Source organism: Bidens hawaiensis, unplaced genomic scaffold (assembly GCF_021521415.1).
Source record: "Bidens hawaiensis isolate Kalapana, Puna unplaced genomic scaffold, B.hawaiensis_p1.1 tig00023415_1, whole genome shotgun sequence".
Lineage (NCBI taxonomy): Eukaryota > Viridiplantae > Streptophyta > Magnoliopsida > Asterales > Asteraceae > Bidens > Bidens hawaiensis.
The window spans coordinates 63727-77118 of NW_027493676.1; the positions used below are offsets into that span (position 1 = coordinate 63727).

Sequence of the window (13392 nt, forward strand, 5' to 3'; positions counted from 1 at the left end):
AATTATGCAAGTTGTTTACTTGATATTAGTTACATAGAAAACGTCCTGTAAGTATCAATACATATAGAACTAGTTTTATACCCCGGTGGACGGGTAGTTTAATTCATAAACATAGTATTAAGTACATAGCTATTAAGATAAATGAACAACATACTTAACTTGTAATTGCAAAGCTGACCGACTACATTAAAAGAACGAAAACACAACGAAAACAGTTGTTAACTACCGGACTGTGAAAGCATATCTTATTTAAAATAAAAATGTCAATTAACATCCATGTATAGTACTCCATATAATAGCACACTATTAGTGCTACAAACTTCACAAATAGATTAAAAATAAATAAAACTATGAAATAGCATTGGGTACATCAAAACTTGAACCAAAATTGCCTTCTTGCTTCAATGCACCTGTGGGCTTCCTTCTTTCCCAAAGTATTTCAGATCCAGTGCAGTGATGGTGGTCAAACGGTTCCACACAGTGTTTGCATGCAGGACAGAGTCTTATTATCTGAGCAAAAGAGTTATTTAGCATCAATATCATAAAGCATTATTGTATAAAAAAATACAACTATGGCACACTTCATTATATTTATGTGGGCAAGACTTGTGCTATCAATTAATTAGAAAAAAATAGCTTAGCATCATCAGTCTTTCTAATCCCTCCATAATCTTTCACAAAACTGGGGTCTATCCTCAACGCCTAACAGGAGTGACCTTCGGAAGATAAAAGCAAACATAGAAAACAAATGATCCAGATTAGCATGGTAAATTAAATCCTTAAGTGGTTATGAACAAATGCAAAAAGAACAAATTGCTAATTATTGATTTACCCACCAAAATGAACTAAACTGATGAAAACAGAACGCATTGGACTGCATTAGTTGAGATTTCTAACTATCAAACAAATAATGTTTCGTTAGGCATTCAGAATAATCGAAAATAACATATTACGTTATAATACATTACATCCAGAAGAAAAAAACTTTCATTATGTTTTCCTTTATAAGCGTTCCAAAAAAGAAGTAATCTAATTGTATCTGCAAATCCTTTATAACTGAGCATTAATTGGACATGTTCTTCATTTAAAAAAAAATTGAATTGAAATATAAGTGATGTCCGACCCATATGAGTATGTAAGCTTCCCTCTAAAACAAACACAAAGTTAAAAAATCTTGTTCCTTATTAATAAATACCTTAAAAAATAAGTTCATTTCATCTTGGTCTGTCTAACCTTTTTTTGATTTTTGATAATCAAACATTTGTTATACCCTCCTCTAAACCTCAAATGGCCATCGGTTATAGAAATAATCAAGGTCAAAATTGACGAATCTAACAAATGATAGTCAACTGAGTTCTTATTAAATTAATAGGTTTATGATTACCTCTACTTCAATCAATTTGTTTGCTGTTGCGAGTACCATCGCAGTTCTCCCTTTCATTTTCTTTCAATTGCAAATCAGCAACAATGACTTCGATGATCGATTTGAACAAATAATCAAATTACTGGAGAAAGCAAACCATAGAAAAGCAACTGATTAGACGAATGTGTGAATAGAAAGAGAAAGATACCTATATTAATCTGTCGGCGCGAGAATAAGAGATATATGTTGCAAGTGTTTTGATGAGGAGGTTATTGATGGCGATTAACCACCGCAGCCACACTGATTTCGCCGATGAAGGAAGTTTATAATGGGGGCTGGTGTTGAGGGAGGGAAATTATCATAGTCCAATTAGTTAACATGCAATAAACAGAAAGTGAAACATTAAGAAAAATCTAAAGAAAAAAACATTTTTAAAATGTGTTCTTGCTTTATCAAATTACATGTTTGATTTAATCATTGAATAGATTCATTAAAGTAACTCTTGTTTTCTTGTTAGTGTTGGGACACTATGTTGTTGCAACAAGGGCTTGTACCTTGTAATCATCGATACCTTTAGACAGCTAATTACATTACATGCCATAGCACCATAGCGGGACATTCAATAGCTGCCTACTTAAAAATTACTTATATATCTTAACATTTATCTTAATATATTAATTGATTAATAATAACCGTATACTTGTTTATTACGTTGGTTGCCCTAATTAAACGGGCGTATACCATACGGCATCATATCATACAAAGCTCTATACGGACAAATACATGTAACATAAATGCCCAATATAGACGTAAAGAGACTCTTTTAATTTGTCGGGTACACATATAACATATACGAGCTTATGGCATCCGATAAATAGAAGGTTGATTAATTAGTAATGTAACATAATGCTTATAGCCTCTCCTGATAAATTAATATTTATAAAATTTTTGGGTTAAAATAAACCTACTAATTACAACTCCATGACAACAATTGCTTTGCGTTATAGAATCATGAAATAACCTCTTAGAAAGTAACACGCATGTTCCAAAAATGACAGAAAAAAAATGGTATCTCACATAGAAATTAACAAATTTATCGTGAGAATCAACCATAGAACCCTTTCAAAAATGCAGTATATATACATTTCATTATCTAATGACATTTGAGAAACCATTCATGATTTTGGTTCAACACACAAAGTATAGACATGAGTTCACCAGACCCTATCCCCGCAAACTTGTTGCCTACTCTCGGGAGTCCTGACTGGATGAACAAGGCCGACAACGCGTGGCAGCTCACAGCAGCTACGCTTGTCGGCCTTCAAAGTGTCCCAGGACTTATAATCTTGTACGGTGGAGCCGTCAAGAAGAAATGGGCAGTTAACTCGGCTTTTATGGCTCTATATGCTTTTGCTATGGTTCTTGTATGTTGGGTGTTATGGGGTTATAGACTTTCTTTCGGGGACAAACTCATCCCGATTTGGGGAAAACCCAACGGCGCGGTTATGCAAAAATATCTTTTGGAAAAGGCGTTTCTTGGACTTTTTCCAAACGCGACGATGGTGTTTTTTCAGTTTGTTTTTGCGGCCATCACATTGATTTTGATTGCGGGGGCGGTTTTGGGACGGATGAACTTTTACGCGTGGATGTTGTTTGTCCCGCTTTGGCTTACTTTTTCATACACTGTTGGCGCGTTCACAATATGGTCCCTTAATGGTTGGTTAGCTCTTATGGGAATAATTGACTACTCGGGTGGTTATGTTATCCATCTTTCTTCAGGGGTTGCTGGTTTCACCGCTGCTTACTGGGTATGCATGTGAATATAATGATCTTAAACAGTTGCGGAATTTGAACTTTTAAATAGGAGGGCCGAAAATATTAGAAATTAATATTAAGTTCTTGCATATAAAAAAACCAATATTTTTTCATCAAATAAAGATCATAAATCCTAAAAAAATAACAAGATCTTTTAGTTTGTTTGGTTTGAACTATAAAAATCATATATTACCACTTCTGAGCCCAAAAATATTATTGGAAATATACGGGCTATATTTATCGAATATATATAGGGCTATATTCAGAAGTTATGAGTCCAAAAACAGGAGGGGCCGGAACCCCTCCTCGCCCCTTTAAAGGTCCGTCCATGATCGTAAATAGTTGACACCATCGTTGATCACTGAGAGATTACTAACGGCTGTAAAATTTCTCTTTTATATCTTTATTTTTGTGGTTTGACTTTTGTGTTTGACTCAGGTTGGACCAAGATTGACCAAGGATAGAGAACGATTTCCTCCAAACAACATTATTCTTATGTTAGCCGGGGCTGGCCTATTATGGATGGGCTGGACCGGGTTCAACGGTGGTGATCCTTATGAGGCCAGCTCAGATGCTTCCTTAGCCGTCTTGAACACCCACGTTTGTGCTGCCACAAGCCTATTGACATGGCTCATCCTTGATGTTGTCTTCTTCAAAAAAGCGTCCGTGATCGGTGCAGTTCAAGGCATGATCACCGGTCTAGTTTGCATCACTCCGGCTGCAGGTACATCTAATTCCCATAATTATTTAAATTAGAGATGTTAGTTTTGAATTTTGATGGGTGTGAAATTAATCTTCCATTACATTAAAAGATGGTGTTTATCGTTGTGTTTTTTTGTTTATTATCGTCATTGTGTTATGTTAATCAACATTATATTTTATTTTGCTCACCATTTTGTTATATTTTACGATTTATTGTGTCTTTGTACCCTTCCTAAATTTAGGAGACAATATAGAATAACTTAACCCGTTAAAACACTATAGAATAATTTTGGAGGGCCTGTTCGTTTCAAGAATTTTTAAGGAATTCTAAGGAATGAGATTTTAAATCCCATGAATTGATATGTTCGTTTCATTAAATGAAAGAATGGGAATGGAACTAAATCCCATTAAATCCCACATTTCATGAGATTTTAAAATCCCACCTATTTGAAAGGATTGTTAAGGATTTTCTTATTAACAATAAAAACCCCTCCAAAATAAATTCAAAAAAATTAATAAAAAAATCATAACTCAAAATATAAATAAAAAACGAAAAATGTAAAAAAACTAAAACGTTTCCGCCTTTGCCCTCGTTCTTAAAAAAAAAAAAAAACCAAGAATGAAGAAGATTCCAATTCCAATACATATTAACCAACCAAACACATGATAGAAATTCTCAAACATTCTATTCCATTCCAATTTCAAATCCTTTAAAAAAGTCTGTGAAGCGAACGCGCCTTAATAATTTGAGATTTGGTACTTCAATGAAATATGTATTAAGGCCATTATGTTGTCTTTGTTATTTACTGTAAATTGGTAGGCCCATTTAGTTAAGGGCCTTGTATCTTTACCTACGGATTTACCCATATCATTATTTGAATAACACATCGAATCATGATAGCATCACAATTTACTTTGTATAAAAATTTTCAGGGGTGGTACAAGGATACTCATCCATACTAATGGGACTACTTTCGGGTTCAATACCATGGTTCACTATGATGGTGGTGCACAAGCGATCTAAACTCCTCCAACAAATCGACGACACAATGGCAGTCCTACACACGCACGCGATAGCTGGTTCTCTAGGTGGCATCCTCACCGGCCTATTCTCCGAGCCACATTTATGCGAGATATTCTACGGAGCTCCACACAAATACATGGGTTTGTTCCCAGGTTTGCACCACGGTACCCATCTAAGCGTCAGATACGGAGTTAGACAAATGGGAGTTCAACTACTAGGGATTTTGTTTGTGATTGTTCTTAACGTTGTGATGACAAGTTTAGTGTGTTTGTTTGTCCAACTATTCGTGCCATTGAGGATGTCGGATGAAGATATGGAGATTGGAGACGAGGCGGCTCATGGGGAGGAGGCCTATGCAATTTGGGGTCAAGGTGAAAGGCTAGAGAACTCGAGGTATTCAAACTATAATGACATTGAGGTCCCGAGCAAGGCTGGTGGTGGTTCAGTCGAGTTGACATGAGCTCGGTTGGGTTATGCGTGTTTAGGCTGAACTTTGAACGACTTGTAAGTTGTAAGTCGAATTTTATCGTTAAATAAAGAATGTAACATTGTTACTCATTTCAACGAATAAAACTATGTAGTGACAGAACAACCTCATTTGGATAAAAGCTATGTTATTTCACTAATACTTTTGTTAAATAAAACATGTAAACAATGGATGTATTAAAGTTACACTTTCAATTCATTGAAATCTTTCATTTTAGTAACTTGTATTAATAAGTTTTAAGTGTTTAACCGTAAAAAACCAATGTTTTCAGACCCGGCTCAGACGTCGACCCGGACGACTTACCGGGTCAAAGGACGGACTGACCCGAGAGGGCGGACCGGTGTTTGACTAGGATGACGTCATAAATAATTTAAATATATATTTACATATATATAATTCATATACATATAAAAATTAATAATAACCAATAATAATAATAATAACAAACTTTAATGATTATCTATGTTTTATACGTTGTTTTTTAAATATATATATGATATATGTTTAATCAATGGAGACATCAATAAAACTTGGTTGGTTGGCTCATGGTAATTATTAAAGTTTCTATCTCCGAAATGTCCCAAGTTCGAATCCCGGCATGCACATTTCATTTTGAAATCAATGGAAAAATTGGTTTTACCAGTTCACCCACCGGGTCAACCAGTCGGACCGGTCCGGGCCGACCGTCCACCCGCAAAACCGGCCGAGTTTTTCAAAACGGCCCAAATACACTGATCCGACCCGGTATAGGGACCGGGTCCCGGTCGGACCGGTCCGACCGGCCGTAACGGGACGGATTTCAAAACACTGTATAAAACATAGCTAACATTATCTAACTAGCGTGTTCTCTCTATAAGAAGGATGTGAGTTGTAGCAAAGCAACAGAAAGTAAGATCGAGACTCGTGTTTTATATGATTTATGGTTACTACTTATTTCGTAGTGCAAAATGGTCGAATAATTGTATTGTCGGATTAACTTGACTTGCCTATGATATCACATGTGATGGATTATGTGTCGTTAAATCATTTTGGTTCATCCGGATTCACCTAAGGCCAAAAGGAAACAAGAACATAGATTAATACTAGTTATGAGATGTCGACTAGATGCTTGTTCATAACTAATCTTATTTCAAACACCAACAAGCTAAAGGTTCAAGGGGGCAACATCCCCATGGTGGGGGTTCAGGCCAACGCTTAAGGTAGGGTCCAAGGGGCAGTGCCCATAGTGAGGATCTTGCTGGCCAGTCACCGGTGCCCATAATGAAGCACAAATTATTTTACCTTATTGAATGCTACCGAAGTTGCTTCTAAATTGAATGTATTAACGAAAAATTGCATGAAAACTTATCGTTATTCGTAACTAATTATCAACAGCAACCATAGTAGCAAGGCACTACTAAAGTAGTAATTAGTGGCAAGTTAGTCCATTGGAAGCAAACGGTTCATGCTTATAGTGGTAACTTCAACACTGATTAATTAAGTTTTTTAGTGATTGGTTCCCGTTATGTAAATGTTTTACTCCATAAGGAAGAAATTTTGTCCATTTCTAGTACCATGTTACAGACCAGTTTTTGCACGTTAGTTCTTGTTATACTCTATAAATTGTTTGATTTATCATTCATGCGTATCACGAAATCTTTCAATTTGAAAGTGATCTATACAAGATCCATATGAGATATCTAGGCCTATAGAAATTATTATACAATATATATTAAAACTGGTAGTCGGTATGAACAATACTGGACACCAACTTATATATTATCATTTATTTTCTTTCTTTTCTTTCGTTATGTGTGACACAAACAAGACTTTACGATACATATCTTTACTAGAAAATCGCAAAAATGGTGCGCAAACATGACTTCACAAATATAGAAACTTTAGTACACACTCGAGTCCATATCATGAAAGAGACATTTTGTTTGAACTTTTAAAATATTTAGTGTTGTTAATATTCTAAATAATAGAGCATCCATGATAAAAGTCGTCAAAACCAATTCTATGTCAACCCTAATCATCATGCCATCCAAAATTTGTCCATCTCAAGCTACTTGTTGTGGTAAGTCTTTAAACCTTAAGTTAAAGCGTCACGTTATTATTATATAAACAGTAAGGTTTTATTGTTTTAACTACTTCACACCGGGTTGTGGTTTAAAAAAGTCACATCTTTTCCTTATTAAAGCATTTGAGCCCCACTATTTCTTGTCACCCCCGTTAGGCTGTTAATGTGCTAAAGCTCCACTCTTTACCGCTCGGGCCTTAGCGCCCCATCATCTTTTGCCACCCCAATGAAGCCCCACAACTAGTGATCACATAGTTAAACCGACTTAAAAGAACGCTTGCAAACACAAACACTCTCTCTTTCTCCTGTTTTTCTCTACCTCATGTCATCTACTGTCTCTTTAATCTTTGTTGTTAAGAAAATATCAAAAATATGATATATATATATATATATATACTAGTAGATGCCCGCGCGATGCGGCGAGGACAACAATTCTTCTGTCACGAAAGAGTGATAATTGTTCAATTTTAATCTTGTATTAATATTGACCTAATTCATAAATTACCAAACTGTTGTTCGTTGGATGGGTTGATTCTCCCTTGTGCAAAAGATCTGCTGAAATCATTAGCGACCTTCTACGAGGTATCAATAGTTATGACAAATTGGCTCAAAATGCTCATAATAAGATGTTGAAGTTTATTTTAGGTGTTACATGGTTGTTTTCCATCTATTTTTTCCACCAATTGACCCTACATGTTTACAAGGGAATCATGTAATCATGTAATACATTTTGTTAATGGAATGTAGCGGTTTTCCTAATGATGTAATCTCGTACTACATCTTTGTAAATTAAATGTAGCCAGTGTATAGCCGTTATGTTTAAAGACCAAGTCAAACTGTGTTTTTTAAAGGTAGAGTCAAATCAGCATTTTTTAATGGTAATATCCAAAAAAAAAAACATTCTTAGTTTACCCTGAATACAAAACAACTCTGTAAATAGTACAATACAAAACAAATTGTAATATCAAACTTTGCATGCTACGACAATTTAAAACTACCAAAATACCAATTATGCCTCTGAATATAAAAAGCATTGCTTATAAGCATATCGAATCTTCATAATGTTCATTATTTTAAATCATAAAGCATTCAAAAAACAACCATTGTAACACTTAACAAAATACAATATAAATGAACACGTCAAACTACTATTATGACTTTAACCATTTCGTGGCCTTCTATTGTGACCTTTCTTGCATGACCTTCTATTGTACCTTTTCATGGCCTTCTTTGTTTCTACATCCTTTTTGAATGAAAAACCTAAAACATAAAAAAGTCTCTTAGTGATGATGAAAGAAAAATGATAACGATTTGTAAGAGGATGATTATAACAACTAAACAACCATGTAACAAAAAGAAACCTAACAAACTATTGAAGATCAATTAGCCTATTGACCTAAACCAAGTCGGTACCTTTTTAAAAAGCCTATTTTGACCTAAACCAAACAACCACCTTTATAAAATGACAAGTTTGAACCCAAACAAAATCGATACCATTTTAAAATGCTCGTTGAGACACCTTTTTAAAATGGTCCCTTATGACACGAACCAAATTGATACATTCTTAAAACCGTTTGACCAGAACCAAATCAATACCTTTTTAGCATGTGTACCTGAAATTTACAAAAGTAACACAAAAAATGTGAATCACATTCAAAGCTTGTTAAACTTTGTACCATCTCAAATCTCAAACTAAATATATAAACAAACGCGTATACCTTTGCGGTTCATGTTAGACATTCTCTCCAAAGCTTTCAGAATCTCGAGAAACCTCTTCTTAGCCAAATCAAACTATTCATGAATAATAAAATATACTTTAAACTGCACAAACAAAAATCTATAGTAATAAAATTTGCTTAAAAACAAAAGCTGTAAATGCATAAAATCTGCAGAAACCAGCAGAAACAAAAAGTAATGAACCAAAATTGTAAACTGTGATTTTTTTAATTAAAATATTATATCAATTCCATACTCATATTACAAAATAAGGGGGATAAAGTATTGTCACATATGTTTCAAAAATTGTAGTTAAACGGTTTTTGGTCTTGTCCGGTAAAACCAAATTTAATCCAGAACCTTTCGAACCATTACCCAGAATCTGGTTCAACCGGTTTAGTCGGCCCGTATTTACCGGTTTTTAAAACATTGAGTACAGACACACATACAAAAAAGACTAAGATGGAGATCAAATAGGTTTGACCCGCTAATATGACGTTAACTAACAATATGCAAAGACAAAAAAAATTGCCATTTCACTTGCTAATATGACTTGTTGAAAAAAAATCAAAATCTTTGCATATGCAACACATATTTTAATTTCAAATTCTTGTTTGACTTTCAAAGTTCAAAAACGTCATTTAAAACAATGACAAATTCAAAAGTTTAAAATAGATGTAAGGATAATACATACGGGAAAGTTAATATATCACTATATATTTAATACCAAGGAGTTCTTGAAAGTCAATACCACTTTTGAAAGAACAACTAACAAAATAGCCATAAATTCGAAGATTACTTGAATGGTTGTTCAGAAACTTAAACAAAATGGAAGTGTAATAGTTGAATTCACAATATAAATAATTTTTTATCTGAGTTGACTTATTGAGATCAAGCAAGCTTCAAGTTCAGTTTTGACTTTAACGTTCACATAAAAGGAACAAACTTTTACAATTTTATAAATGAAGGGTGTTTTGGTAATATTAGTTACCTTTTACAATATGTCTCCTTAGCTTTTAATCAATAAAAACTTGACTGAAACCAAACTGCCAACTCAGGTATCGGTTCCCTTTTCTGTCACAAAAGCCCGTTTCCACCCCTATCCAATTCTCCTGAAACCAATTTCAAGCCGACCAAAGCACCATCTGCCTGAACCAAAGAGAAACAGAAAAACAAACATTAATGTAATAGACTCCAATTAATAGGAAAAGAATCATCCAATTGTGTTTGGCAGCTTTGCCATTTTAAGTTTGGCAGATTTGAGCTACTGTCAAAGCATCTCGTCTATTATCATCATTATTATTATTAGAAATTTATAAGTTTTAAGAAAAAACACACCTTGCTCTGCCTTAGCTTGCACGGCATCACAAATATGTTTGGTTATGTCAAAAATGGTAAGCTTCGAAACAACTTTTTTAGCAATGATGGTCTACATAAGAGAATATAAAAGTTTAAACAAAAAACAATGATAAATGAAAATTATTATACTAAAGAAAATGAAAGTGCACCATGTTAACATGCGACTAAAGTGTGCATTTTCCTGCCCATGAGTCGATAAAATAATAATACTGCAAAGAAAAAAAACTGTTAGATTTTAGCAAGGTTTGGGACGTTAGGTATATAGTTTCAAGAAAATAGACGTTATTCCGATTGAAAATAGCTCAATTGTAAACAAGCAACGCCAACTTACAGTTTCCTTGTATATTGCATACCCTTAAACCACCTAAAATAAACATGCAGCCTATTTATCCATTAAAAACTATGCCCCCTTATAAAATTTCAAAAGACCCCTAAACTGACAAAATGTGTGCAACGTAGCGCAAAATTAACATGCGCATTTTGAAAAATCAGCGGAATATTGGCGCATCAGGAAAGACATCGCATCAAGTGCAGCGATGCACCCTCGTCATCGCAATATGCACGCAATTATCTATTAAATAGTGAGTACAGAAACTTAAATCAACTGGTTTAGTGAGAACGATAGATATCCAAAATATCATTTTTACTTTCTCTTATTAAATATAGGAGGAAAGCTTGATAGAATTCAATATATTTAAATAAGCGTAATAGTAATAAGGATAACATTAATAATAATGATATTAAGTTTATAGAAAGAAAATGAATAGTTGCAGGCATTTTTTCTTACACCTAAACTCATGAATTTACTACATGCACCTGCTTTAACCTAATACAAAACTCGTGCGATGCGGCGGGATCTAAAAACCCATTATATTAGCAATGTTGGTTCTGTTCGGGTTGAATCACAAGTTTAATACAAATATGTAACCAAGTCATTTTATTAAAATCAGTAACCAAGTCAGCGCACTGCTTGAAGCGAGAGTTGAGAGTGGTCTTTTCTTTTTAAGAACATAAAGAAGCTATCATATCTCGTTTAAGTTTGGCCAACATCTTTTTGGGTTTCAATACCTTGGGACTAAACTTGATTAATTGAACTCGAGCTCATTTACAAACTGAGTTAGGGTGCCTCCAGATAATCTAAAACACGATTATGTTCTTTTACATGCCTATCTAAGATTAACCGACATTTTTTATTTCAATGCACAAAATGTACCTTAATCATATATTGAAACCCATCAAATATCCATGGACATTTTTCAACCAAAGTCCCACAATCTTCATCATGTTGATAATCTGAATTAGTTGCAGCCTCATCTTCAGGACCCCTATCCGCAAAAAAAAAAAAAAAAAAAAAAAAATCACGTAAACAATACAAAAATTAAATTAATGTCCTTTTTCTATAAATGAATCATCAATATATAAACCTTATTCACAAGTGAAACTGTGCAAATAGTTTCAATTTTTATCCTGGAGCATGTCCAAAAGATATGACACAAATAACCATACATATCATCTTTTCAAAATAGAACTTAAAAACCTCAGCTGACCTAAACACAACATAATTTCTTCTTATTTGCACTCAGCCATAGGCTCTTACATCACCAGAAGAGCGATTCAACCTTCTCATCTGTTTTAGTTAACAAAAGCTCAGCTCTGGTTTTTCAATAGAATTAGATATAAAATAGAGATCAAGAAAAATTCTACCTGAACACGATCAATATATGTAGACCAATGAGGAATTTATCTTGGTAAAATCGAAATACGAATTCTGTTGTTTGTTCCCTCTGATAATACACTTTCGAACACCATACCTGAATCGGTAAATAGGGCATTCAAGAATAACAACAATCATCCAAATAGTGCAAAACAGAGATAGCGCCATGAATATTAAACAACTTCACATAAATAACCATAAATTACATCCATATCAATTTAAGTAATTAACCAAAGGATGCGATGCAGAAAGCTAATTAAGAAACAAAAGTGAGTTCCTTGGTTCATGGATGTGAGGATGATTAAGATATGTCATGAAGTTGCAGAAATTTGGAATTAGAACCTGAAACGAAAGGACTAATTAAAACAAAGAACAGTGACAGTAACAGAATAACAACATGGTGAAGAAACTAAAACCTGTAATACAAATAGCAGATATTAGATCTGGGTTTCATCAGGTTAATTTCCAGATTTCGAATAGATAATCTGCTTTAGAGTTAGGAATGCAAGTGCCGACCTTCAATTAATCTGCTTAATCCTTAATTTGTTGGTTCCTCCAAAACAAAATCTATAGGTGTTTAAATAAGGGATAAAAGATTACAAATTCTCAGTCTTACCAAAATAATAGGTCGGTCGATGGAGAGAGCTCCGTGCTACTTGATACAAAACCACTTTCGCCGACGCTGCTTGTGATGGTCTGGCCATCATCGTCAAGGATTAGAGTTCAAGAGAGAGAGAGAGAAGAGGTTTCAAGAAAAATGAATGATTTTTAATTTTGAATTGAAGATACATGCGCGAGAGGGGCTTTGTGTTTTAGCCAACAAATGGTTGTAATTCAAGCATTATAAGTTGTAAACTCTTAATTTTAAGAGTTTTTAGTAAAATTACCCTTCCTCTCTATATGTATTATAAGATAGTATATATATATATATATATATGAACTTTTGTTATGCATAAAGTTTATAGTTTGCACATGCAGGAAAGGTGGGTTTGGACAGTCCGTACTTTTGAGCTCGGACCCCCATGTTGGAGACCACCGCCCAATCTCTGAATCAACACATACAAATCTGGGCCCCCATATCTCCTGCCTATAAATATACCCTCTAACTCTATTCATTTACTTTTTTTCATCTAACTTTCATCAATTGTTT

General features: G+C 34.1%; 1 protein-coding gene across 1 annotated transcript; it reads left to right on the forward strand.

The window, feature by feature from the left end:
- The first annotated feature begins 2499 nt into the window (after positions 1-2499).
- LOC143567501 (ammonium transporter 2 member 5-like) lies at positions 2500-5364 on the forward strand. Its single transcript, XM_077053906.1, has 3 exons — positions 2500-3171; positions 3617-3902; positions 4814-5364. Exons 1-3 carry the CDS (start codon positions 2572-2574, stop codon positions 5362-5364), a joined length of 1437 nt encoding a protein of 478 aa, XP_076910021.1. The 5' UTR covers positions 2500-2571.
- Positions 5365-13392: the final 8028 nt, after the last annotated feature.

Excerpts from the sequence above, each read along its gene's own strand:
- LOC143567501 (XM_077053906.1), top strand. The coding sequence starts at position 2,572 with ATGAGTTCACCAGACCCTATCCCCGCAAACTTGTTGCCTACTCTCGGG. Across the intron at positions 3,172-3,616 it reads GTTTCACCGCTGCTTACTGG|GTTGGACCAAGATTGACCAA; the intron begins GTATGCATGTGA and ends TGTTTGACTCAG. Across the intron at positions 3,903-4,813 it reads TTGCATCACTCCGGCTGCAG|GGGTGGTACAAGGATACTCA; the intron begins GTACATCTAATT and ends AAAAATTTTCAG.